At 42.5% G+C, this 26,800-nt stretch overlaps 1 protein-coding gene across 1 annotated transcript in view; it reads right to left on the minus strand.

The window, feature by feature from the left end:
• The window catches only part of LOC138566723 (rho GTPase-activating protein 11A-like), a 586,658-nt gene that overhangs the window by 65,162 nt on the left and 494,696 nt on the right, over positions 1-26,800 (minus strand). The window contains exons 10-11 of the mRNA XM_069644327.1: positions 26,062-26,138; positions 13,198-13,363 (exon numbers count right to left, since the gene is read on the minus strand). Of these exons, the coding sequence (XP_069500428.1) occupies positions 13,198-13,363; positions 26,062-26,138 (243 nt within the window). The remainder of the gene's footprint in view (positions 1-13,197; positions 13,364-26,061; positions 26,139-26,800) is intronic.

Raw genomic sequence — 26,800 nt, forward strand, 5'->3', positions numbered from 1 at the left:
TCCTATGTTTCAGGGAGTCGATGGAGCATTAGTCCAAGTAGAAGGGGGAGCATGCAGTTACGGGTCGGCGCAACAGCTTGCAGAAGTGTGCACCGCAGTTACATCGTCCCTTGATGTTCTTATGCATTTCGAGGTATGGATACTGACAGTTCGATCAAGCGAAATCATATGACGTGATTACATCCGCTATACTTCCTTCTTTATTAACGCAAGTACTATGTTTCAGGGAGATGACGGAGCTTCTTCTACAAGAACATCACCCCTAGTAGTTGATGCAGATCTCTGGGTGGTGACACTTCCAACGATCGAGCAAATCGAATCATATTTACATATCCATTATTTATTTTAGACAACTGATCATTTGTGCAGGTCTATTTAGATGAGCCGTTGACGCCTGCTCAAAGTTTATGTTCTTTTTAACAAAATAGAAAAGCATACTAATGCAATTACTGTGTTTCAGGGAGTTGCTGAAGCGTCATCTTCAATAATATCATCAATGGAAGTCTATGCGGAGCCCGAGGTATGGATCTTGACAGTTCAATCTAACTAGATCAACAATGCGTGAACTATTGTCGTTTGAATGTTCTACACAATGCGTTCATTCGTGTTTTGCTATTGAGATGTACGTATGGGTATTGGTCCCCAAGTACATTTTGTGTTTTCAATATTATTATACATACTAATGAAAGTTCTATGTTTCAGCGAGTCGATGGAGCCTCAGTGAGTGATGGATGTGCTTATCATGAAAGTATAGTCGTTGCAGCGCGAGAGGAAGTGGAGACATGCACACACGAGTCGGAGCAACAGCGTCCAGATGTTGAAGTTCGAGGAAAGAAAGTTTCAAAGAAAAGAAAGCAAAAGAAGGTTAGTGTCCTGTTCACTATATTATGTTGTCTTTCACTGTCAATAGTTCAATACTGTAAGTTGTGTTTAAACTGAACATCCCTTTTCTAATCTGTCCTCTAGTTGCGAGTGGGTGTAAGAACTAGATCTACACAGACAGTGAAGCGAACGAGAGATGTTGCTTGTCAAACCTTTTGGCAGGGACTTGAGACTGGAGATGCATCGTGCCAATGGGAAGAATATGAAGTGATTGACAACGGAGCTATACCACCACCAGCCATTGATAGTGAATGTCCTCCTGGTAGTTTGGATGCAGTCGTAGATCAATTCACAGAATCCACACCCGCAAAAAATAAGAGCACGCGAAAGTTGAAGACATTGTTTTTTTCTCCCATCTCCGGACAAGGAACAGATGTTGCAATGGAAGAGAATGAAGTGGACGACAATGAAACACCATCAATATCACTCAGCATAGCGGAAGACGATATCAGAGATTGTACCTTTCATGCGAGTGACATGTCCTCAACGTTACAGGCCGAACCAGCTGGGATGCAGAGTGACAGTATAAGGAAAGAGGCCAAATTCATTGTATTCGATAGCTGTTTGATGGATATTATTATGATGATGAAATGTGGGCATTGGGTTGGTGGGGAAGTATGTGGGGAGCCATTGATTAATGTGACTCGTGCAATTCGAGGCACTAACCTTAAAATACATGCCACCTGTACACAATATCATCCGTTCACATGGTCTGCACAACCCATGCTGGGGCAACTGCCAGCAGGCAATCTACTTTGTGCAGCGGCCGCACTTTTTAGTGGTTCAAGTTTTAAAAAGTTACAGTATTTCTTTCAGTTTGTGGGAATCCATTTCATTGCGAAAAGTCAGTTCTACAAATACCAAACCGATTATCTATTTCCAGCCATCAGCGAAGCTTGGAGAATGGAAAAAATGTCAATGGAAAGTACATTCGCGGGCAAACGCTTCAGGCTAGCCGGTGATGGACAATGCGACAGTCCAGGATTTTCAGCCAAGTACTGCACCTACCACTTTCAGGACATGGAAAGTAAGAAAATTGTGAGTTCGGTGGTCGTGCAGGTGTCACAAAGTACATCCTCAGTGGCCATGGAGAAAGTTGGCTTTGTAGCATCATTGCAAGAACTACAATCGCGGGGAATGGTGATCGACCTGATAGCCACGGACAGACACGTTTCAATTGCCAAGACAATGAGAGAACAGTACAAAAATATAAATCACCAATTTGACGTTTGGCATCTTGCAAAATCAATCAATAAAAAATTGTCGGCTGCAGGAAAAAAAAAAGATATGCAAGGTATTTCACAGTGGTCCAAGTCAATCAGCAACCATCTTTGGTGGAGCTCAAAAACATGTGAAGGGTCGTTGGAAATTCTACTGGAAAAATGGCGGTCAGTAATGTTGCACTGTAGCAACGTACATCGATGGTCGACAAATGAGCATTTCCACAAATGTGAACATGGCCATTTGTCCACAGAGGAGGCACGGAAGAAGAAGTGGTTGATTCCTTCATCACCCACTCACAAGGCCATTGAAAAGATTGTATTTGATAAAACTATAACAAGAGATTTGAGGGGACTCACGGAATTCTGCCACACAGGAGATTTGGAGGTGTTCCACAATATGTGCCTAAAGTACAGGCCCAAAAGATTGCATTTTGGCATGGAAGGCATGATAAATCGGACTCTTCTAGCGGTCTTGGCACATAACCATAATGTTGGCCGTCAACAAAGTAGGACGACCGGAACTTTAGGGACGCTTCGCTACAATAAGGCCTTCACTAAAAGAAGTAAACAATGGGTGATCAAACCAGTGTTTGAGGATATGCAATATGAGTTTATTGAGAGACTTATCGTAGATGTCCTCGATAGGCACATACATGGAGTGGTGAACGAACCTATGCAGGGGACAACTGCATTGCCACCCAACATTGCCTCTGTTCCATGTCCACCTAAAGCAGAGCTCATTGAGAAATACACATCACGGTTTAAATGATTGTAATTCGATTGTCTGTTCTCTCGAGTCTCCTCATGTTGCAGGCCCATTGCAATTAAACCAAACAGTAATATAAATCATTTTTACAAAAATTATAGAATGTTTCCATATTACAAACACATGGCCGACCCATAGGGACAATAAAAAAAAAGGCACGCAGACAAGATGCCCTTACACTAACTGGAGCTAACTAGAAATGTGTGCTCGCTCAAAGTGAAGGTCAGCTGCTTTGATGTTTTGCTCGGGTGGCGGAACGGCCCACGACCCAATATAAGGTTCTATTGTGATTTGACCTTGACAGGCCGGGACCATCCTGAAAGACTAAGAAAAGATAATGAATAAAATTTCAGAAACAAAACGATGAGCCACGTTCATTAGAAGAAGTAACGTCGGCAAAGAAGGAGTGGTGTTTCGGGTCTGCCCTACACAGAGACACAATGGAAAATGCAAATATAATGTAAGTAACTTTTGATGAGTTTATACCGCAATTTCATTACTATACAGTGGCTTTAAAGACGGGTTCAGTTGTACTTGTTCGTTCTATGTGGCATAGTGTTTTCTACCGCGCACTATCTGGAGGAGAAACATCTGCTTTTACTGAAGCACCTCAAAACCTTCCTCTTTGCTTCTGCTTTCTCTCTCCCTATCCACTGCTACAACTGGTCCACTGTCTGCGACCTCGGTCCTGGGCCCTTCCACTCTCCACCTGCACTGCCTCCCTGTCAACCCCTGCACTGGGGGACTGTCTCAGTATCCTACAGCCCCCCCTTCCCAGCACTTGTTCTGCACTTACCTTGCACTTGCCACCAGCTGGCCCTATTTATTTATTATTTTATGCTACTTACCTTGTACTCCACTCCCCCCCCCTCCATGCCTCGCCACGCCTTTAAACACTTGTGTACACCCAGTAGCGCTGTCCTCGCTATGAAATGAATAATTTTAATAAGGATCTGATGGTGAGACTAATTTCATTTTTTATGTTTTTAGGTACATCATTCACTACTGTCTGTGTCACGAGTACCAGACACCGGCGGACGGCTTCTACAGCCGCCAGTTGCTTCTCCGCGTGAACAACGTTACCACCCTGACCATTTTATGGGACGATCGCCAAGTACAAGTATGCCCTTACGCGGTACTAACGGTTAGATGCAACATACCTACCATTGTGGTGGCCTAGTGCCTCGTTGTTGGAACAGCCATGCGATTATCAGTGCGACAGAAGAGCTTATTTTTATCGTAAACCAACACCCTGTGTACTGCACACGAACATCGCTTCCCTCAAGACGAACTAATTTGGATCGAGAGCAAAGAAAAATGCAAATCGCTGAATATTCTCTAAACATTTGATGTCCAATAAACGTACTTTGCCAAATGTACAATCTTGCCGTTTGCTTTTAAACCACGGTTTCACATTCCGAATTGTGGTGCTGTATTGTGAGATGCTCTAAGACCCTGTGTACAGCAAAGGACCATCGCGTTCCTCAATACGAACTTTTTGGAACATGAGCAAATAAAAATGCAAATCGCTGAATATTCTCTAAACATTTGATGTCAAATAAATGTACTTTACCACATTTACAATCTTGCGGTTTGATTTCAAAGTACAGTTTCATATTCCGAATTGTGGTGCGCTGTATTGTGAGCTGATCTGTGTTGATTTCCGGGGTCTGTGTGGAGTCGCGTAGAAGACGCCTGGGCGCGTTTGCCTACGCAGCACAGTCACGTCACGGATAGAGGCGGGGAATATGAATGTTTTGATAAAGTCTGTTTCAGGGGCGGGGGATTTGATTTAGTGCCGCAAAGGCAGGTGAGCCAGGTCGATGCGGCGGAATGATAGGATTATCACAAAATGGAGGCTGATTTCGAGTGCGATAAGGGGCGAAAAGTCGGGTAAGGTCCATAGGAAAGTTTCCTACGATCTACCGATTTATGCTTACAAACACATGGCCGACCCGTAGGGACAATAAAAAAAAAGTCCCGGAACTCTCCTTTAACCAAGACACACAAGAGGAAGTGCTTGCCATCATCCTCTCATTAAAACCATCAACTTGCAAAGGTGACTCCTGTCCTACTCATATAGTGAAACTCTGTGCTCCCACCCTGCCACCTATTATCACAGATTTCGTCAATGCTTCTTTCCTAACCAATGAAGTCCCATCCAACATTAAATCAGCATGGATCACCTCACTCCTAAAATAACCATCCCTTGACCCATCCATTCCTACCAACTACCATCCCATCATCACAGTCCATGAACGGGTGCCAAAACCCTTTCCCCTCTATCCGGATCCAGGCCACAAACATGCATCTGGCCTTCTGTTGCCCAAATAATTTTGAAATCCACGGGCCATTTGCCAAAATATTGTCAAAGGGGTGAAAAAACCTGAACTTCAAAATGTGGTGGTAAGCAGTGCCCAACCGAAACAGTGTACAAAAAGGGCAGTCAGAAACATTAATTTGACACAAGGTGCTCAAGGAACAGTGGAGGGCCAGGTTATGCATCTAACTCGCCACATATAAAGAAGGCTCAACATGGACATGCATCTGCTTCTGCCAGCGTCTCCTATTAATGACTAGCGAGTGACTTGTTCAACATGAAATGAAATTGTATAGACCGCAAGACACGTACTTAAGGATGGGACTACTGAACCATGCTGCGTGCGGTGAAGCATCGTCATGGCTACCAAAGCTCCAAATGAAACGGAGCAGCTGGCAAATATATGCAAATGTGAAGTGGCAACATTACACTATAACAGTCAGGGAAAGCAGGGCTATTTGGAGCAAAATTGCCTTCAACATTATAATCAGAAACTATGCATAGCACACAAGGAATGCATGGAGAAAACAAACAATAAAATGTCATTTATTGTAAGAGTAAATCAACCTAAAAAACGACTAACACTTCCCTGTCAGGGGGTGCTGTCCCTGGGTCCGTGGTGGTGCGCCGCCTATCTAAAATGGAAGGGAAGAAATGCTGCCCCTCCACTAAAACATTAGTTTACTATGGTCTAGTTAAAAAACAGAAAATAGGCTGAACTAGAGGACCAAATAGGTCTCCCTTTGTTTATTTGATTTATATAGCGCACCTAACCCTGAGGTATCTGGGTGCATTGCATTTTACATGGTTACATAAAGACATTTGCATAATATAAGGGGGTAATACACAGACAATAGTAAAAAAAGAAAAAAGTTATTTACAACAGACTCACTGTTGTGACAGGCATACAGTGAATTGCATAGAATTGAGTTACAGACGGGTGCATGAGTGATTTAGGGTTGCAGGCAATTAATTCCAAAGCTGGGCTGCCAAGACTGGGACGCTACTTCCACCTGCTTTCTTGAGTTTCAATTTAGGTACATTGAGGCAGTTGGCATGCACAGTTCTGATAGGACGTTCTGAGGTATGTTTAGTGAATTTGTCCACTATATATTTAGGGTTCAGGTTAGTGAGGCATTTCTGGGTCAGAGTGAGGGATTTGAACTTAATTCTATCTTTGATGGCGAGCATAAGTTTTCAGGTGTAGCTAGTGGCCGAGGCAGAGGCATTGACCTGTTTATTCAAATTTAATGCGGAGTCCAAATCGAAGCCTACAGTCTTGACCTCTTTGGAAACGTTAATATTAATACCATCAATGTCGAATGATTGGAAGTGATGGCTGAGTTTATTGAGTTTGCCTGATTAACCGATGAGAAGGAGCTCTGTCATCGTCAAGACAGAGCCCATGTGTAGCCATCCAGGTTTGTATGATGAGGTAGATTTTATTAATCAGGGCCACATCAGTGTCGTAGTCTCCGGAGATGTGAATGAGAATCTGAGTGTCATCCGCATAATTAGTGTAGGAGACACCCAGATTATCAAGATCGTCAAATAGTGGCTTTGTGAAAATATTATACATAGTAGGGGAGACGCAGGAGCCCTGGGGAACTCCACAGGTTACTGGTACTGGTTCAGTTGACGAGGGAGAGAACACTAGCACTTGACACTTGATGTCCGCACTTACTCTTGCACTTGCCACCTGCACTTTTATCGTCTTTATTTTACTGTTATCCTATGTACTGCACTGCCCCCTCCCCTTTCCCCCTGCACTTTTCCCCTCTCCCCCCTCCCCTGCACAATCTCAATGTCACCTGGCCTAGTAGGATCATTGTCTCCGTCTTCCCTCTGTTTCCCCTCCTTTGCCTCATCGCGCCTTGAAACCCTTGTGTATAGGCACGTTATAAATGCCATATCATATAACACTCATGGAATGCTTGTCTAAGAAGGAATGGATCCAGTCCGTAGCTTCAGACGAGAAATGCGCGGCTGATGCAAGGTTGTTGCACAACACTGTGATCCACCAAATCGAAAGCGGCGGATAAGTCTAATAGGAGAAGGATGGCTAAATCTCCTTTGTCCTTGAGCTCATCCATTTGGTTTTTTAAGTCAATAAGCGCAGTTTCAGTACTGTGTCTCGGTCTGAAGCCAGACTGATTGAGTCCTAGCAAATTATTAGCTTCTAAGTAGGGTTGAGTCTGTATATAAACTGCCTCGTCTATTACTTTCAGGAGAAAAGGTACTGTGGTTATCGGTCTATAATTTGTGGGAATGCTAGGGTCTAGGTTAGGTTTCTTCAAGAGAGGAAGAACCCAGGCATCTTCGAGATTGGTCGGGACTAAACATGCATCAAACAAGGAGTTTATAAGAGTGGTGAGGAAGGGCGCTAGATCCCTGCCCACCTCTTTGATGATAGATGCTGGGCAGGAGTCTCCTAGCATCTGGATGGTTTAAGTGAGGTTATTATTTTCTCCACTTCCTGGATGGAGACATGGGTAAATGTGAACTGATTAGCCTGTATGGTGGGGGCATTAGGGCACTTTGGGTGCTGTGGAGCGTTGAGTAGGAGGCTGGCTTTTTTGGCTTCAATTTTATCTTGTAGTAGTGAGATTTTGTTGCATAATGCATCTTGGATCTTAGTGCATCAAATTTTGTCTTTGATGAAGGTGTCAGAAGGAGTGTCGGGAGGTTCGAGTTCTCTTAGGATAGTAAAGAGTTCCGTTGTATTAGAGTTAGCTGGAGCAAAGGGAGCAGGCTACAAGTGCTCGGGCAAAAAACACTATGAAGCCACGAAGCATGATTGAGAAGATGTGTTGAGAAGATGTGGCACACCACTTTAGTTAGAGGCCTCGGGATGAGGACGGAGATGATTGACAGTCAAGTGCCAAGATCTGAGAAGGTAGCGAGTGATTTAGGCAGATCGCAAAAGCATGGTGCGAGATAGGTTACCAGGACACAGTGGGAAGTCGCCTGAAAGATCTTTGTCACACACTGAACATTCCAGAGGGGTATTTTTGTGGTTTTTAATTCTTTTATTCACCCACATGCAATGAATTCGAGAAATGCACTATCTGTGCTATGTGTTTTAAAACTCTAACAAGATGAGCTGTGTCTGTATTGCTCAATGTACCAGCGAAAAAAGGGGTACTGACTTAAAAAGGTATCCCATACTGCTCAAAGGATATCAAGGACAAGAAGAGGTTTGCAAAGTTTCGATGATTTAAATGACTTGTGTCATCTTCAGGACTAGTACGCTCAGAAGGATATTCGCTGCAATCGAGGATTCAATAAGGTGCGCATCTGGCAGCCATCCTATGACCTGTTGGCATTTTTATATCTGGAACAAAACAAGCTGTGACAAATGACAGTGCTCATCAACGTTCAATCAATCATCTGCCTGAAAACAGCTGCGCTGCTGCTGAGTCTCCGGTCACAGTGCACCTGGGGTACCAGTCCCCGAGGTCAGTCCAAGCCCCTCCATAGATGGGACTGCGGCGCTAAGTGGCAACGTCATACATACACCATAGGCAAACAGGCTTCAAGTGGACACACATATCCGCCGCCACCACCATCACTAGGATCTCCAATTGATGACTAGCGAGCAACTTGTTGAGGATGAAACTAAATCTGATCGACCGCGAAACACATACTCAAGGATGATGGGATTACAGCACTATGCTGAAACATGGTGGAGCTTCGTCATGGCTACCAAAGCTCCAAACGAGAGCGCAGACTGTTTTATGGCCACGTTTTAGAGACCAGTAATTTGGTTTAAACCACCTCACCTACTATGGCTGAATATCTCAACTGTTACAAGTAGCCATCACTTCTCTAGGTATGAAATGAGAAAGGCTATATGAAATATTCAATCATTGTGGTTTGAAGGTTCTGTTTCTCCACCTTTTAAGTTGATTTTTACAAATGCATTTAGCAGGGTTTATCACAAATGTATATGCTGCTTAATGACCGATGATGAACAAAGGTATTCTTGATTCGATTCGTACATATATATATATATATATATATATATATATAGATATATATAGGGTTTTGCACCTTCACGTGACCTGGAGTTGATGCTGCCATTGTTACAATCCTTGCAATTTCACTTTATTCTGAGTTTAAGCTGCGTTTGAAAAATGTAACCTTTTGAACGCTTGTGTATTTTGTGTAACTGTTCGCAATGTAAACCTTTATGGCATAAGCCAAAATAAAGTAATACATACTTAATCTTGCGCATTATAGGATGATAAACGAGTTGAATCAGTTAGTTGAAGTTTGCGCTAAACCTCACTCCCAAATACTTGAAAAACTGTCTGTAACCGGAATGGGGCAGCACCCCCTGGACCCCACTGTATGTCTGCTCGCAGTGGCATTGCCTCAGGTTTTCCCCAGGTGAATTTATAGCCAGCCACTGTGCTGAATTCCTGTAGGATTGCAAGTAGGTGTGGAAGGAACCTAGAGCACCTGCTGATATATGTAGTAGGACATAGCATATAGAGCTATACAATGTTCTATATCCATCCTGGTAATGCCCGATCAGTGTTCTGCCCGTATTTTCACGGTTAGTAGCTCTATGCAAGTGCATACAGACGGTGTGATAAGGGGCCATGAATAACAGCAATGTGGTTATGTGTCACCACTGGTGCCTTGGGGCCTTGGTACAGTAATCTGATCATATTGATAAAGCGTCTCTCCATACCGAACATGTTCAGTGCAGTAAACATGTAGTCCCGGCACTCTATCAAATGCTGAAGCTTAATTGCACATTTTCAAGCTTGCACTTTCTTTCCGGTTCAATTTTAGGGATGCTTGCTCAGGAGCTTACATGATGGATGTGTGTGATTTGGTTGAAGAAAGCATGCACATCTACTGTTCATCTTCCACACAACCTGTGTTCAGAAAAGGCAGCCACCATGCAGGCTTCTTTCGCAATGGATACAGAGCATGTGATCAGTAGATATTTGGTAGTTGATATTTTGTTCAAGGTGCGGGGCACATTTCGTTACCTTATTGCTAATCATGTGGATTATTTTAAAAGTAAACCACTAATTATCTGCACCCCTACACCCAGGGTTGGACTGGGAGCCAAAAGAGGCCTTGGAAATCATTTTCCAATTTGCCCCATATTACACATTTTCAGCAAACCCAACTCTTTTCATAGGAGAACATTTGGAAACAAAATAGGTTTCCACGCAAAAGATGCCAGGGTGCAAAGGCCTACCAGAAAATCTCCAGAGTTGGCTATAAGCCAGTCTACCCCTGCTAACACCACTTCCCATTCAAAATGGAAATCATTTAGCATAGGCTAAGCAAGCAAACTGCTTTCAAAATGCCTTAAGTATTTACGAAGCTCTTGTCAATGAATGTAGACAAAACGGAAATGAAATTTAGCCAAATAAATGGCATTTTCTAGTCAGTTTTCTTAATGCTTAGGGAATAAATGAACTGCATGTAGAAGAGAAATGCTTTCCACTGACAAGGAACAGTGAAATAAACTTTCAAGTGCTTGATCAAGTGCTCTTTAACGACGATATATACTGAAAATAACCAATTTAATATGGGAGGAATTAACTAATCCTTTTAATTCTCTTCTCAACTCCCACTCCTCTATCCAACTGCCCGTGCATTTTAAAACTAACATTTTATATAGGGTACACCAGTACACACTACCCTGCTACTATATTTAACAAAAAGAAAAAACAAAAGATAGCAAATACCATATTCGAAGCATTCATAAAACTTTTGAAATAAAAAGAAAATGCAATCTAGTTTTATGTTTATGTTTATTGTGTTTATATAGCGCTTTAATTTGTGTAAAAAAATAAATTAAAAAAATTCGGAACCTTTTACTCTTAAATTGGAGTATGGAACTGCCGTAAACAAACCACAGCTATGGCACAAAACACAAACTTCTGAACTGTACATATTATAATAAATAATTGAAAATACTGCCAAACTTAAATGAACCCACTAAATTGTTAGTACTGAAATGTAAACATGTCCCCATCAGAGACCTCCTTATGTAACAACCACTTTTAGAACTCAATCCTACACAAGTACCTGCATCTTCAGTAGCATCAGCAACTGCACGTGGCACTTAGTTTAATCTCAAGACTTCTTTGCAGAGCAGCTGCCAGCCTTACCGGATACAAGGACATTGTGTACCAGCCCCTTATTCAGAAAACGATCTTTAGTTATAGGTGTGCTAATCGTTCATGACATGCCAAATACGACCTCTTATCCATCCCCTATGCCAGTTAAAGGCTTTCAACATTCTTCCACTATAACATTAAGGAGCCCCGAAGAAATCCCTTTATTCCAGGGACCAAAAAGACATTTCCTACTCAACTGGTATGTTTGCTTTCCTCATTTTGGGGTATAACTTTGTATTGGTTGGTGGCATATTCCTATAAAATAGTTTATGCATAGTCACGACCTTTTGTGCCAATTTGAATAGTGTATGTTTGTATACAATGCAACACCCCTTGTAAGAATCAGCCTTACATTTGGTTTACCTACCAATAGGGGAGTCATCAGTAGTTCAGAGAGCCTTTGACTCACATGAATAGCAGTGTTTGGGTCTGGTGGATACTTGCGAGGCAAAGGCATGTGTTTGCATTTTGCATTGCTGCTTGCATGTATGCTCAGAGGCCATTTGGAGAAAAGTATGAATGCACTAAAGTAAAAAACAAACAGGTTTTCTAATATTAGGCATTAATGTAGCATTAAGTTCGAAATGTAAGCATCATTGTTGTTCTTGCCTCTATTCATTAGAAGGTTATGTTTTACAGGCCACTCAACACCCCCGTCTATTTGCTCGTCCCATCAATATATGATCTCCATCTTTATTTGCATAGTTTTAAAATGGGAAGATATTCATCTGGTAGTTGTAGGTTTACATTACAGACCTGCCTCTCCCGTCTTCTGTGAAAGATCCCTTTCCTACTTTCGGATTTGTCTAATATTTTTATGTCGGGACAACCCCTGAACCTCATTGTCTAGACTGGCAAAGCCTCTCCTGCAGTGAATTGTTTAACTTATGTTTTTCAACCTTTAAAAACCTCACTTTCCAAACATTTTAAAACAAATATTCATGTTTAGGACTAAAATACCAGGAATTGCAATGGGTGCAATCTATGGTTTGTGTGTTATAATGAATATTGCAGTTTCTCAACCAGTGATTTTCTGTGTATAGGAGAGATCATTAGTATCCTGCGAATATTGTACCTGCTCTGCGCATGTACGGTTGATGCCTGCAGGATAACTGCTGATAGTGTACCTCTATTCTGCCAGGTTGATGGAAGCCTACACTATTTGCAGCACATGTTTTCACTTTACGAGAAATACTTTAATGTCACTTCCTTTATTGTATCATTTTAGAGCAGCTTCTACCTGACTCACCTCATTACCAATGGACTTTGAAGAAAATGGACATCAGATATATAGCAGCAATCTTTAATAATGCTCAACACAACTGGCCAGTTTACCTTTGAATGCCCTGATCGACTTTTTTTACTGCAATGTTTGCCCACGCCTGCCTGCCCCCAACTGACCGAATTCCAGCTGTCACCCCTTAAAGTCCCAAGTGTCCTCTCCTCCCAAACCTGCAGAAAATTCACCCTTAAACCTCATCTGCTACTCCACCTAAGTCAGACTTGCCGTTATGCTTCTGCACGCCTGACCCATTACTGAAATCGGCCTACTTGCTCACTTATTTATTCACTTTAAGCCTGCACCTGGCATGTGCCCCTTGAGCCGTGTGCCTAGGTGCTGCCCTTTAAGAACACCGTCCTGCTCACTCAAACCCTGCATGTCCACTATAGAGACTCCTGCTTAGCGCATCCACGAATCGCAACTGCTAAACCACAAAGTCTACTTCTCTGATTAAAACAATCTACCCTCTGAACAGCACCCGCACACTAGCCTCCGTCCTCCCCAGAACGCTGAATGCCAAGGCCCACACAATGGACGACCACGTATGCTCCAAATCGCACCTACCCTCTCACCTCTGAACTCGCTTGGACTCCAGCCGCTTGTTTCTTCTCCTCTTGCTGCTCGATTGAGGGTGCGCATGTGGTGTTGATGGCAGGCTTGTGACTCCCAAAGACTGCTCTAGGAATTTGGCTGGGCTGGTGGGTGCCTGGGAAAACACCTCTATGGCACTGAAGTTGGCTGCACAGGGAGATACAATAAAAAAAGAACATTTACTGTTTTCAAATAGAAACATCTTGCTTACCCCTTTCCCCTTTTTAACTCCACCCCAGAATCAGACATGTCTTTTGGGAGACAGAAGAATGTGTCATCCATAGCTACTGCCCCTCCCCTGACACTAAGTCAAATATGCACATAAACACAGACTATCTATTGCATCCATTTAGACATGAAGAATACTAACATAAGCAATATATAGGCTGAATTCAACACAAATGATATGACTATATAGCTCACTAACCCAGAAACACGACGGTACTGAGCATTTATCTTTTCAGAAATGGAAGACGTTGCCCGCAAATGAAAGGCCTCAAGGCTTCACAAGAATGAAGACATATTCGTGCAGAGCCCAGACAAGAAGCTATGCAGACCAGGCCAAGGTTACTGAGAAAATAGGGAGGGTCCGGAAGGCTCAGAGAGAACACAAAATAATTATTCCCAAGGCATAAACCATGTATTCTTGGATTAATTAAAATAACAAACAGTCTTTGAAAGCCAGGTCCAGAATAATTATAAGCAAAAGACTTCACAGGGAATGGGTCAAGCAGGTCCCCAGTGGTAGCGAAAACCTGCGCACTCACATTAAAATTGGCAAAAGTCCCCACAAACGCCAGGTGAAATAATTCCAGACACTGCCTTATCACACGTGACTCAACTCGAAAAACAAAGTCTATTAATTAAAAATGGATGGCACATGCGTCACTCCTTTCGCAGATTCACAGACAAGGTGCAATGCAAAGACCTTGGTTTATGATCTATGAATAAGGGATGGTATCATCTTTAACTGAAAGCAAGACAGTCCATGGACCTCTCTCCCCCTAATCCCGTTTTGGCTCATGTTTTGATGACCTGTCAGTGTCCAAGGTTGCTCAGTCGCATGCCAAACAATCATGACCCGCAGTGCTAGGCTGCCCAGTACGTGTTGTGTCAACCAATTGGATATGAAATGAATGTACTATTATCAATTTAGAAGTGGTTCCAGGAGGAGCCATAAGATATGCATAATCAAATCAGACATTTAACATTATGGAGTCAATATGTAGTCTATTCCCTTAGTGTATCCCCTCATCCCATAGGTTTTGTAGTAGGTAATTATGGCTGGTTTTTGGTTTAAAAAGGTACTGTGTTGCATTAGACCTTTGAAAGCTGCAACCCAATTAATTATTAATCATAGTTAGAATTGTTTTTTTATATGAAGAGGTTTCTAAGCGCAGAACCGGGTTTCGAACCAGTGTTGCTCTGCATCATCTTGCTTCCAGGACGAGCGCATTGCCACTGAGCTGTAGTACCCGTGGCTACTATTGCTTGTATGCTGTCCCTGCTTTATTTTGGATGTTAATAAAGCTTGGTTTTGCCTTTAACTTTGACTCTTTACATCATTGAGTCAGAGTTACTGGCTCCATACCTACTGCATACATCTGAGGTTTTCCAGACCATCATTAGCGATTGTTGCAGAGGATGGTTGGCTAGGCGTAGTCGAACTGTCGAGGGTTCCCCACGGTGCCCCGAAGGACTACAAGGTGACCTGTGGAGACCGGTATCACGTGTGAACAGAGGGGTCAGAAGGAGCCCCCCCTTGGAGAAACTCCCTGTCTGATCCCCACAGCACACCTCGTGGGGCCGAGGGCAGCTGGCGATTTGGGGAAGATGTGATACCGAAAAACGTCATCCTATCCACTGAAAGTATAGCATCAGCCTGGCAAAAAGGGGGAATTTTTGTATATATTGGTGAATTGTGATGAAGGGAAAAGATTGAAGATAAGGAGATAGCCTATGACAAGGGTAGGGAAGACTTGACAGTACACCTTGTATGAGGTAATAATGATGAGATAGCCTTTGTCAAGGGCAAAAAAGACTACTTATAAAACCCCACCACTGGGTAATAAATAATAGGACATTACCTCACCAGGAGTTGGGAAAATGGCCATAGTGTATTTATTTGTGTGGTGATTGATGGTGCCAGCCTTGTATTGTGAGATAGCTTGCGATGCGAGATATGTGGTGTCATTTGGAAGTATTGGGTGATGCAGAAGGCGTGGTGTCACAGCGAGATGCACAGGTAAAAGTATTGTTTAGGGAGGGGGTTGAGAGGTATTGAAATAAACAGCAGTATATTGGTAAGATAAACCAACATCATGGGAGGCACTACCATTATTCATTTCTGTAAAGCATTACACCCTGGTACCACGCCCAGTGTGTGCAGGACTGTCAAAATGTTTATCCCTTGGCAGCGGGAGGACACTCACTCAAAATCAGTGCTGCAACACAGACATATTTACACACATGCCGTGCACATGGGGAAAAAGTTCCAGAACAGACTATCCATTTTGGAATTGTGGAAAGTGTATGGAGAGGAGATGGAGGAACCACCCTTGAACTAATGGATGCTTAATCAGCAGGACGAGGGGGACGTAGCACCCACCTCTCCTCCTCTTCCCCAGGGTAGAGATCCATCCCCTGAAGTGCAGGGATTATATCGACTACGAGAATTAAAAGCAGCGGCATGCTACGTTATTCCAATGTATGCGCCCCCTTCGTATAGCTAAGATATTATAAATAGAGAAGAAATGAGTAAGCCAAGACCAGTGTCCACACGTGATGAATACAACAAACGTTGCGAGTTATAGAAAAGATTGACAGTGGCATGGGATGAGGTCTGGAGATAAGAGGATGATAGGGAGGAGGTAGTGATCGTATTGAATAAGTGGGTAGGAGGACAAATAAGGCTTACATTAGATGGAAGGGGCATGGATGATATTACGGAAAAGGAAGTCCGAGAAAGACATGGGAAAGAAGAGAAAAAAGAATGAGCTAAGTTAAAGGGAAATATACAAAGAAGAAAAGGAAAGAAAAGAAACAAGAGGCAGACAGAAAAGGAGAGAATGAGAAGAGAGCAAGGGAAAGCTGATGGGATGCTGAAAGGGAAGAAAGAAGGAGGAAGAAAGGGATAAGGGAAGACAATGAGAAATAGGAAGATGCAGAGACAAATCAAGGAAAGAAGCTGATGAGATTATCAGGAGACCTATGCTTCCACAGAAAGAGGAACCAGATACAGGAAGAGAGAAAGGAGTTTAGAAAGACGCAACAAGGAGGTAGATGGGATCCTTAGAAAGCATACCCTTCCAGATGGAGAAGCAGAGACACCAAGGGGGATTAGTAACCTGTACAGGAATAGAAGGGATGGTACTGGCAGCAAGACTGAGAGCAGAGGGTCCTTGCAAAGTCAGTGAAGAAATGTATTGGATGAGGTAACAAGTGGAAAGTACATAACTACTACCCTGAGAAGATTAGATTTTGAGGACAGGGAGGATGATTAAGGAGATGAGTGACAATACTATCCTTGAAGAAGAAAGAGGAAAGTGTAGAAGAAGAAGCGGCCCAAGCACCTTGTACAAGCATGGGGCTAAGGAAAGTGATATTGTGGTTGGAATTGGAAGAACTAGTGAGGGCAGAACCCAGTCCATACCCTAAATGTCCTAATAAGAGATTAAGCAGATAAAACATAGGTAAATAGGTTGAAAAATTTGCCAGGACGAAAGAAAATTTGTATGACCGAGGTTGCCAAAAGATGAAGGGCGTGGCTGTGCTTGGACAGGGCACTGTATTTGCACAGTTGGCTTTATTGGAGAAAGGGGAGGGGCACCACAATATCTACCAGGCCTCAAATGGATAAAAATAATTTGGTTGGTCAACTTCCAATACGGACATCAGGAGCGGGAAAATTAATTTATGAATTAGAATGAATGACAGCTGGGATGACCTTGGCAGTAGGCGACATAAAAAGCTTGCTAGCTGGCACAATAGGGGAGAGGTCAGACACAATTTGGACACAAGCGGGCTATCCTGGAGTGACTGCACAAAACACAGACCATGACGGAGCACCTTTTAATAATTGTCAAGCGTAGGGCCCTAAGGGTTCAGTACCCAGACTCATAAGATATGAGGACTATTATGACGTGCAAAATGAGAACAGATGAAAACCTGATCTATATTGTGGAAATCCAGGGCTGCCCAAACCAGTACAAAGACAGTTGAGAAAGAATGTGGGAATGGAAGCAAAGCCATGGGCAGAGATTGTCAAGAAGCGTTAACCATTGTTGGTTATATCAAGAGAAAGACAGAAAGTTGAAGACAGGAAGATGGGGGAAGCTAAGTTAGTTCAGAAATAATTGTCAAATCTCTCAGTGGAACGGACAGTTAACAAGTGGAGAAGGGTTCCATACACAAGGGGCACAGCAGGTGCAACCACCAGCTAACAGGAATTTTGCAGGAAGGGGAGAGAATACTTATTTCCCAAGAGGGCAAGGGGGGCCGCCCAGAGGTAGAAGTTATGGATTTCAAGCTCCAAAGGGAGGGAGATTTAATGGAGGGCAACCCAAGTTTGGAGAGCAGACACAGCAATGTTGAACATGAGGTAAACTGGGGCACATTTTGCGCCTATGCAGAAGCAGAGGTGGGATGCAGCAGAATTGGCCAGGGGCGATTGAAGAGGGGGGAAAACACATCGCCCACCATATAACAGAGCCACTTGAATATTATGCCCAGGATCACAGTATAAAAACGCACTACAAATACAACCCACACAACAAGGTATGCCAACCCAAATACAACAAGCACCAATGCAAAGGCAACAATCACTGATGCAAACACAGCAAGTTCCACTGCAGGCACAGCAGATAACGATGCAGATGCAAGCACCTGCACAGCAGAATGTAGTGGTGCTGTGGAACCCTAACATGTTGCCACAGGAACCCACATTTAGAACAGAGGGGGTGGCAGCAGTGGGAGGGCCTTTCACCGGCACTGGACTTATATCAACAATAGGACAGCCCAGACTTGATGTGCTCCATCCAATGAGTTACACCACCTACAATAGGAATTTAGGGTTGGAGGGACCATAGGTGACAAAACATTCTCCTTCCTAATAGACACAGGGGTGACTTGGTGTTAAAGAGGGAAAATACCGAATGTTAGGCATTGCCATGAATGCTCAGGGTTGTTCTGGGGAGACAAATATGGTTCCTTTTACTGACTACTTGCCAATCACCATAGCAGAACACGACATATCCCTGCCACTATAAAATTCCCGCAAGACACCAGTTAACATAATGGGAAAAGATTTGATAAGCAAACTAAACATATCATTGACTGACCAGGGTATAATATATTCACCCCAGGGATTCATTATGTGACAAGAATTTATAACAGCATTCAATGGCAAGAAAGTACAAAGGGGTGCATCAGTAAGACCCGAAAGTATTCCTTTATGGGCTACACATTTTTGTTAACACCAGAAATACCCATGGACCCGGAGGAAGGGCAGGTGATTGCAATAGACCTAGAAGCAGCAATAGTAAGAGAAGAGAGTATTTTTGCACAGAGTGGATGAGGAAGGGATACACTGGAGAACAGTGATAGCACTGGACAAAACATCTCGAATAACTGACTTAACAGATGAAGATTTGTTTACAGATAAGGACTCAGATGAAGTGATGTTTCATATAAAAGTCTTTATTATCAATGAAAAATTTGAAAGAGAAATACCCCAGAGAATGTCACTAGTAAAAAAGACAGACTTTCCTTGAGGAAGATTTGGCACAGGTAACAAGTAAATTGTGGACCAACAGCCCATCTGGTGTTGGGATTACTGAAAGGAGTGGGGGTTGGAGGGTGTCAAAGTTAAATCAAAGCAAGGAGCCATTTTACCACAGGGGAGACAGTACCCAATGTCAGAAGAAGCAGACAAATCCATTTATGACACCATTGCTGCCCTGATGAGACCAGGCATAGTGGTGCCATCAGAATCCCCATGTAACATCTGCGTGCCCAGTGAAAAAAGCAACATGTCATGCAGATGTATTCAGGATGTACGTCCCCTGAACAATATTGTTGAAGTAGAGTTCCAATTGGCCCCGAACCCTGACCCGATATTGTGTAATATCCCGTCCAAAGCTAAATACTGGACAGTGATTGATTTAAAGAATGCTTTCTTTTCGATCGCACTCCATGAAGACCCCAGATCTGATCTCGGTGACCTATCGCAGCACCTAGCTAAAACATGCTAATTTGTCCCAGGGGTACTACAAATGCCCCTCGGTCTTCAACCGAATGCTCCAGATGGATTTGGGGAACATACATACTGATGGCACAGTAGTACAATACATAGATGACATTGTAGAATGCAGCAAAATGTAGGAACAGGGCAGAAATTACTCAGCACAGCTGATGACAGTGTTAGCGGAGAAGGGTTACAAGGTTGACAAAGAAGATGCACTATTGTCAGGAAGAAGTCTTATACATAGGCCAGCTTATATCACAGGAAAAAGAAAGGTAACCCTGAAAGAACAGAAGCAATTATGAAGACTTGGGTACAGGGTGGTTGATAGATTGTGGTTGGCGGCGCCACCAATTCAGTATACATCTTAAAAGGTAATGATTCCTTTTGGTTAGTTTAGAGAGCAGCTCCACTAAGGGAAGGCCCAGAACCTAGGCCTTACTATAACATGTCAAACGAGGCCCCCTATTAGGAGCACATCTCAAAGACATAAAAAATACAATAATACGCAATATTTACTCTCCCAAGCTTGTTGTATTGGCCAATTAAATATATGTTAGTCACATAGGAATTTCGGTGTTAGTAGTGACTTGCTAACCTGACAAATCTGTCTAATTTGCCAACTCTATGGCCAAAACATTTCGCCCACTGGGTTTTCTCAAGGCGATATGCATATATTAGTTTGCTGATTATATGCATGAGAACTGAAATTCTCTGTAACTGCTCATGTTTAACTATTGGATAGCAGTCACCAAAGTTACAAGGGAGGAGAGGCAAATAAGTTAAGGAAATCAGTAGGTATATACTAAAAGTAATCTAAATCAATCGAGTAGAAAGTGAAAGAAAAATAATAAAAAGACAAAATTATAACACGTTCGTATACTCCGATTGCAACACAGAATTCACAAAATGACGTGAAATTATAGGTTAAAAGGTAGGACGTCAGCAGGTCTCAGCACAATTCATACAAGTATAGGGTAACTCATATTTTGAGATTGTATTTAGTCTAGTAATTGTTCTATTCCCACTGGCCAGTAGATTGACTAATACTTCTCAGAGCAGTACATAATGATTCTAACTTAGCATTACCTTCTACTTGGGGCACAAACTCGGGCGATCAATGTGCCGCTCAAACTGTAATGTGAGCATATGTGGACCTTGCAACAAATAATTGATACATTTTGAATGTTAATATGGTTTGGAATTATGAAAATGATATATGGTAGAAAGAAGCACTGAGAATAATCCTGTGCTGGGCACGTATAGACCGTTTATGCATGGCATAGGGCTACTGATTCTAGGGGCAACACCCTGAGGGAATTTAGGATGTGACAGTGAGTGCCATTTTAGACTGTATGGTAACAGTATTCGTGCTGACAGTAGTAGACCCAGTATACTTAACAAAACACGTGTCTTTAAAACTAACATGACAATGCCATCTATGAGCACCGACTGTCTATATACCCTCATGGTGCTAATGCATTCCCTTGCAATAAACCACAGGATTTTCTTCAACTCTCATCGAGCTAACACAAAACGAAAACATCTTCATATAGCAAAACTGGTTGCCACCAATGTGGAGCAGTGAATAATCTAAGACACACTTGGAAAACACCTAATTGGAGAAAACACCAACAAGAGACAAGCAACACTTTGAACTCTTACGACTTACTTCACTGATTAAGATAGCATGCAAAAGTAATAGCATATTTACTGATTTTAATGTATATTATTAATAGGTCATACAATAGAAAACTGACAATTGTGAAGGAAATTGAAGACTAGAGGAACAACTACTTGAAAATGGAAAACAAGTTGAAAGTAATGCAATAAACAGAGATTCAGACTTGGCATTTAAATTCAAGCTCAATGTACCGCTCTGAGAAGTATTGGTCAATCTGTTGGCCAGTGGGAACAGAACAATTTCTAGACTAAGTAGAATAGTATACTAACATAGGTTATGATTGTGTCTTTATCCTTTGCCTTTGTATTATTCTTTCATTTTCTACATGATTAATTTGGATTACTTTGGTTACCATTTTATTTTGTATACAACTACTGATTTCCTTAACTTGTTTGCTTCGTCACCCTTGTAACCTTGGAGACTGCTATTGAATAGTTTAACACGAGCAGTTAGACAATTTCAAGCCTCATGCTCATAATCAGCAAATGGTGTATTATATGCAAATCGTCTTGAGAAAGCCCAGAGGGCGAAACATTTTGGCTATAGAGTTGGCACATTAGACATATTTTTCAGGTTAACAATCACCATTCTACTAACACACTGAAAGTAAGATCTATTTAATTAGCCAAAACAAAAAAGCTTGGAGAGTAAATATTGCATATTATCTTTTTTTATGCCTGTGAGATGCGCTCAAAATAAGGGAGCCCGGTTTGGCAATTATGAAGACACCCAGGCCAGATAAGTCAAAGGATTACAGCAATTCTTAGGACTTTTAATTACTGCAGAGGATGGGTCTACGATTATAACACATGTGAGGCCACTTTTACAAGCACTTAAAGAAGCACAGAAAGAAAACAAACAGTGGCATCACCTGGACAGGCGAAATGATAAGATGCTTGTGACTAATTGAAACTAGCAATAAGAACAGCACCCGTATTAGGGATCCCTGAATACAATGCATAATTATTTCTATTCCTTCATTCAAACAGGATAGTAATGACAGTGGTCCTCACACAAAAAACTACCACGGGACACAAACCATTAGCATTTTACAGTGGGATCATAGATCCAGTAAAGAGAGGATATTACCAATTTGAACAGCACGGGTTGCAGCAGTCTTTGCGATTGAGAAATCCGCTAACATAACCATGGGAAGTGCAATGACAGGTGGAGCATGCCCTATTTGCAATTGTTCAAAAGCCCAAAAGTACATTGACAACACAGTGCCTCTGGGTACGAAGTTATATCCAACCCATCAATCAAAATTGTCAGGTTCTAAGAGGTAAATCCAGCAAGATTCATAGCAGAACCAGTGAAGGAGAGAGGCAATGTGCACGATTGCACAAAGTATACTAAATATTATGAGATACCACAAGTTATAGAAAATGTCCAACTTGGGGGACAATTCTCTTCATTGACGGGTCCTCATCAATAGACAAGAGCATGGGTGAGCGACACGTGAAACAGCGGTAAGTGTGAGTCTGCCAAACAACAGAACTGGTAGCTCCAACTTTGGCGTGTGAAATGCACGACCATGGAGGCAGTAACCATGTATTCCGACTACGCCAATGTGACATCAACAGTACATGCAGGACTGTCATGGTGCAAGAGGTGGGGCTTCTTACATGCAGACGGCACACGCCATTATTGGACAGGCTCAGACGCACTATAGCTCCTAACAGCCATCGCTGTGGTGAAGTGCGCAGGGCACACGAAAAGGCACAGACTTGATTTCTCATGGTAACGAGGCCGCTGAGTTTGAAGCCAAAAGAGCAGCAGATTTCCCCAAAATATCTGAATTTTTAGACCGCACAGAATAAGCATACACGCGCGCGCAATATGGTAATAAAAGAGGGGTTTAATACATTGCCCACAGCACGGATTACAGGGGTGAGCGGCACCAGAAGAGCAGGAATTACGGAAACAAACTTGGTGTTCATTTTTCCCCACAGATGCAATGTGGCGACAGGACAGCACCGGGAAACCGGTTATGCCTTTAGGGCTACTTAAAATACTATTAGACCATCTGCATTACCCAGAATTCACATGGAGAGAATGCCTTGCAGCAATGATTGTCAATGACTGGTTCATCCCAAATCTAACCAAGCATATTGCAAATTGTATTATAAATTGACATGGCAAACATTTCTCACTGCTGGACACACTTTGTGAATAGTAAGAGGAGCACTACTCTGTTTTACTGGACAATTTCAGCATTTGCCTATAGACTATGTAGACGTGATCCAAATTTGATAAAGGTACATGTTAGTAGTTGTACGTCCTTTTTCCTGATGGATCGATGCAGGTCCATACACAAATCCTGATGGCCACATGTGCTGAGAAGTTCTTCATAATTGAGGTCTTCCGTAGGTTGGGAGTATGCATTGCATTGCCAAACTAAAAGTGACACTGAAAAAAGGCTGGCTCCATTGCCTTCCTCTAGCACTATTTACATTATGCAATCAGCCTGTCTCAGACCATCACCTGACTCCACATGAGCTGGTGACAGGATGCTGCATGCGCACACCCCTTGATCCTCCCACTCAGGCTCTCACTGGCGCAGAAAGTGTATCTACTGTATTAGGTACGGAGTTGATGGCTATGACTGAGTGTGTTAAATTTATAGCTCAACAGCTTCGAGCGCAGCAGGGGGAGTCAAAGAAGATTGATGAAGATACTGAACAAGAGGATCCAGCAATGTTGTTAAAAACCCCCATTATTGTTCCAAGGGGATAAAGTCTTCTGCAAATGTTTCTGTAGGAGGTGGCAGCAGCCAAGCTTCAACAGCCCGTTTGTGGTAGTAGTTCCTTCGACAGCAGTGGAGCTCCAGGGAAGAGGAGCCTAAATCCACCTTGGGGACATCAAAATCTACCACAGAGAAACGCAAAATGGACCCTGATGTCTTTACAACCCCCAGACACTCACCTCCTTGTTGGTCTCACCAAACCTAGTTGAGGGAACCATGGGACACCCCGCCTGTTACACGCCAGGTGTGCGGGACCAGCAATGGCACAGGAAGGCTACTGCAATCCCTTTAAATCGGGTTCTGGAGGGGAGTTCCAGAACCCGATTTAAAGGAATGTACGGTCATTGATAGGAGAACATAGCATGGAAATGAAGGGATCATGCTAGGGGAGATGATGTTGGGAATGGGGCGAGAGATGATGGGAAAAGCTATATGAAAACGTTTAGATGTGTGTGCTAGCAAAAAATGCAAATATATGCAGGAACTTTGATGCAACTGCAAGCAGACAATGTAATTATGAAAGATGCGTTTGTCTGAGAAGATCTAGGCAGCAATTTAGCTATAGCCAAAAAAAAATCCATTTTGAATAGTGAGTATACAGGCAGACATTGAGATGAATAGCTTTACAATTAATTAATGTATTCACAAGTTTGAATCTACTCCACTAGCACACTTTGTGGAACGCTTTCACTGCCAAAATTAAAGTGACCTGAACAGTTGCTTTCAGATGAACATGGTCAGGAAAATCATAATTCTTAATTCCATTGATTGAAATCAGATGTGAAATCGCATGGAGGCTTGGTGTTGACCTTTGAAAGAAAACAGAATCAGCCTTTTTGTAGTATATTTGTTTTCTCACAGTACTCACATAGATCCATATCTTAGTAATAGACCATTCGCTGCATTGAAACCAATGCAACAAAGTGCATAAAATGGGGTCGATTGAAGGAGCCGGGGAAACACACTGAGGACAGTATGGGACCTGCATGATCATCTTTTCTGTGTTCACCTGCAGCACTTTAAAGATTTTTCAAACTAACCTTATTCAATATATAGTTATGCATTTGTTTTCCATGGCAAATAGATGTTGTATTGCCTCTGACTCGTTGGCCGACAGTTGCGAGTGGACCATTTAGCCATGGGCATACCGGAGAAGGTAGGGGTTTAGTCCTGAGGGGAATCTTGCTAAAGGGAGCACCCATGTATCAGTGAGCATTTGGTTCACTGACGGTTGGTCCAGTCAAAATTTAAGGTTGTGATTATTTTGTCTCTTATTGTGTTCGTCTCTGTTACTTTAAGTGCTTGAGAAACCAAAATGAAGTGAAGATTGGTCAAAACTGCCAGCAATAAGTTGCACTTGGTATTAAAACAGACACCCGTGGTTGAATCCAACCCACAGCGGCGGGCCAGCCATTTGGTAATTGCCAGATAGTCATTCCAAGCCTGCAAAAGTACCCAAGATTACGCTTTAATCATACTACCCAGATAGCACACTTTGCCCTCTGCTTATTTTCACACTGCACTGTGCTAGGATCACGTGATGCATATTTTTAGGGATGTACCCTTGTCAAATATGTGCACCACTCCACTGCCCTCCTCAGCTGGGCTTGTGCTATAAAAATACCCCAAATGTTGCAAACACAAACTTCCAGTGCCTGGCGCAATACAACACTGTACTCTGGTTTACAGCCTTCAGCAGGATCCGTTAGACTCACCTTTTGAGTTTACACCTAGAACTCCCCTTTAAAATTATTGATTAAACAACAGCAGTTTAGTGCCATTTATTAAATTGCTATCCTTTTATTCCAAAGTAGATTGCCTCGTCCAATTGCCTATGCGACTAAGCATAGAAAAACGCCAGTATAATTAGAGGAAAAAAAGTTGGTGTACGTACGCAATCATCTTCCAATGATGCCGGATCAGAATGTGGGGGCCAGTTATTGAAACTGCCCTGAACGAGAGAACAACGGTGGTAAATTTAGCAATAGTTTTTCCAGACTCTTTGGCCAATTATATTACATTTTCAAAGCACTCTTGACATACAATGTATCTGTCTTGCACCCATGAATAAGGGATAAACGGCTAGGCACACACAATTGTAGGTCAAAGTGCAAGGGGAATGTGCATTTCTTCCACTTGGTCTTTGCACGTTTGCATTGTAGGGGTGCAGGTACCTTTAGAAGAGGCCATGATGAATTCAAATGCTTGGTCAGGCGCAATTTCATCCTCAGCGGGTTCCAGCGATTCTCTCCTAAAATGGGACAGGCAAAAAGGCAACAGCAGCACACAGAGCATTAACTCAAAGTATGTTTAGTTTATGGTTCACCAAATCTTTACTTTCGTTCATGAATTTAGTTCATGACAGATCATGTATTCTTGTCATAGTATAGCTTGAAATAAAGTTTTTTTTCCCCAAAATGCAATGTATAAAAACACACTAAAGGGTGCGGGTGGAGACAAGGTGCTAATCCAGTTGTCCAGATCTGGCCCTTGAATCTACAAACCTATCCGGTTTTCAGTCTATAATATGCAAATTATTGCCCATTTTGATCCATCAGATGCAAATGAGTGCACAAAAAAGGAAAGGCTCAGGAGTTTTAATCGACCACTCAACAAGACATCTATTTTTGGGCATATATAATTACATTTATTTCAATGCATTTTACCTTAAATTGAGACATTTATATCTGCGAACCATATCGGTCCAAACTACCACCTTGTGATAATCTAATCAGTTCGAAGTTCAAATGGCCGGCTGCAATAAATCATAACATGTACCCATCAGTATGGCATTTGACATCAGTATGGCAGACTGCTATACTACGCCTCTTGTCACAATTTCAGTGCACAACATAGACAAACGTCCTCTGTACATGGGCCTGCCCAATGGAAATTGCAAGACACCTTTGCACT

Source organism: Ambystoma mexicanum, chromosome 2p (genome assembly GCF_040938575.1).
Source record: "Ambystoma mexicanum isolate Mex_15411 chromosome 2p, UKY_AmexF1_1, whole genome shotgun sequence".
Classification (NCBI taxonomy): domain Eukaryota; kingdom Metazoa; phylum Chordata; class Amphibia; order Caudata; family Ambystomatidae; genus Ambystoma; species Ambystoma mexicanum.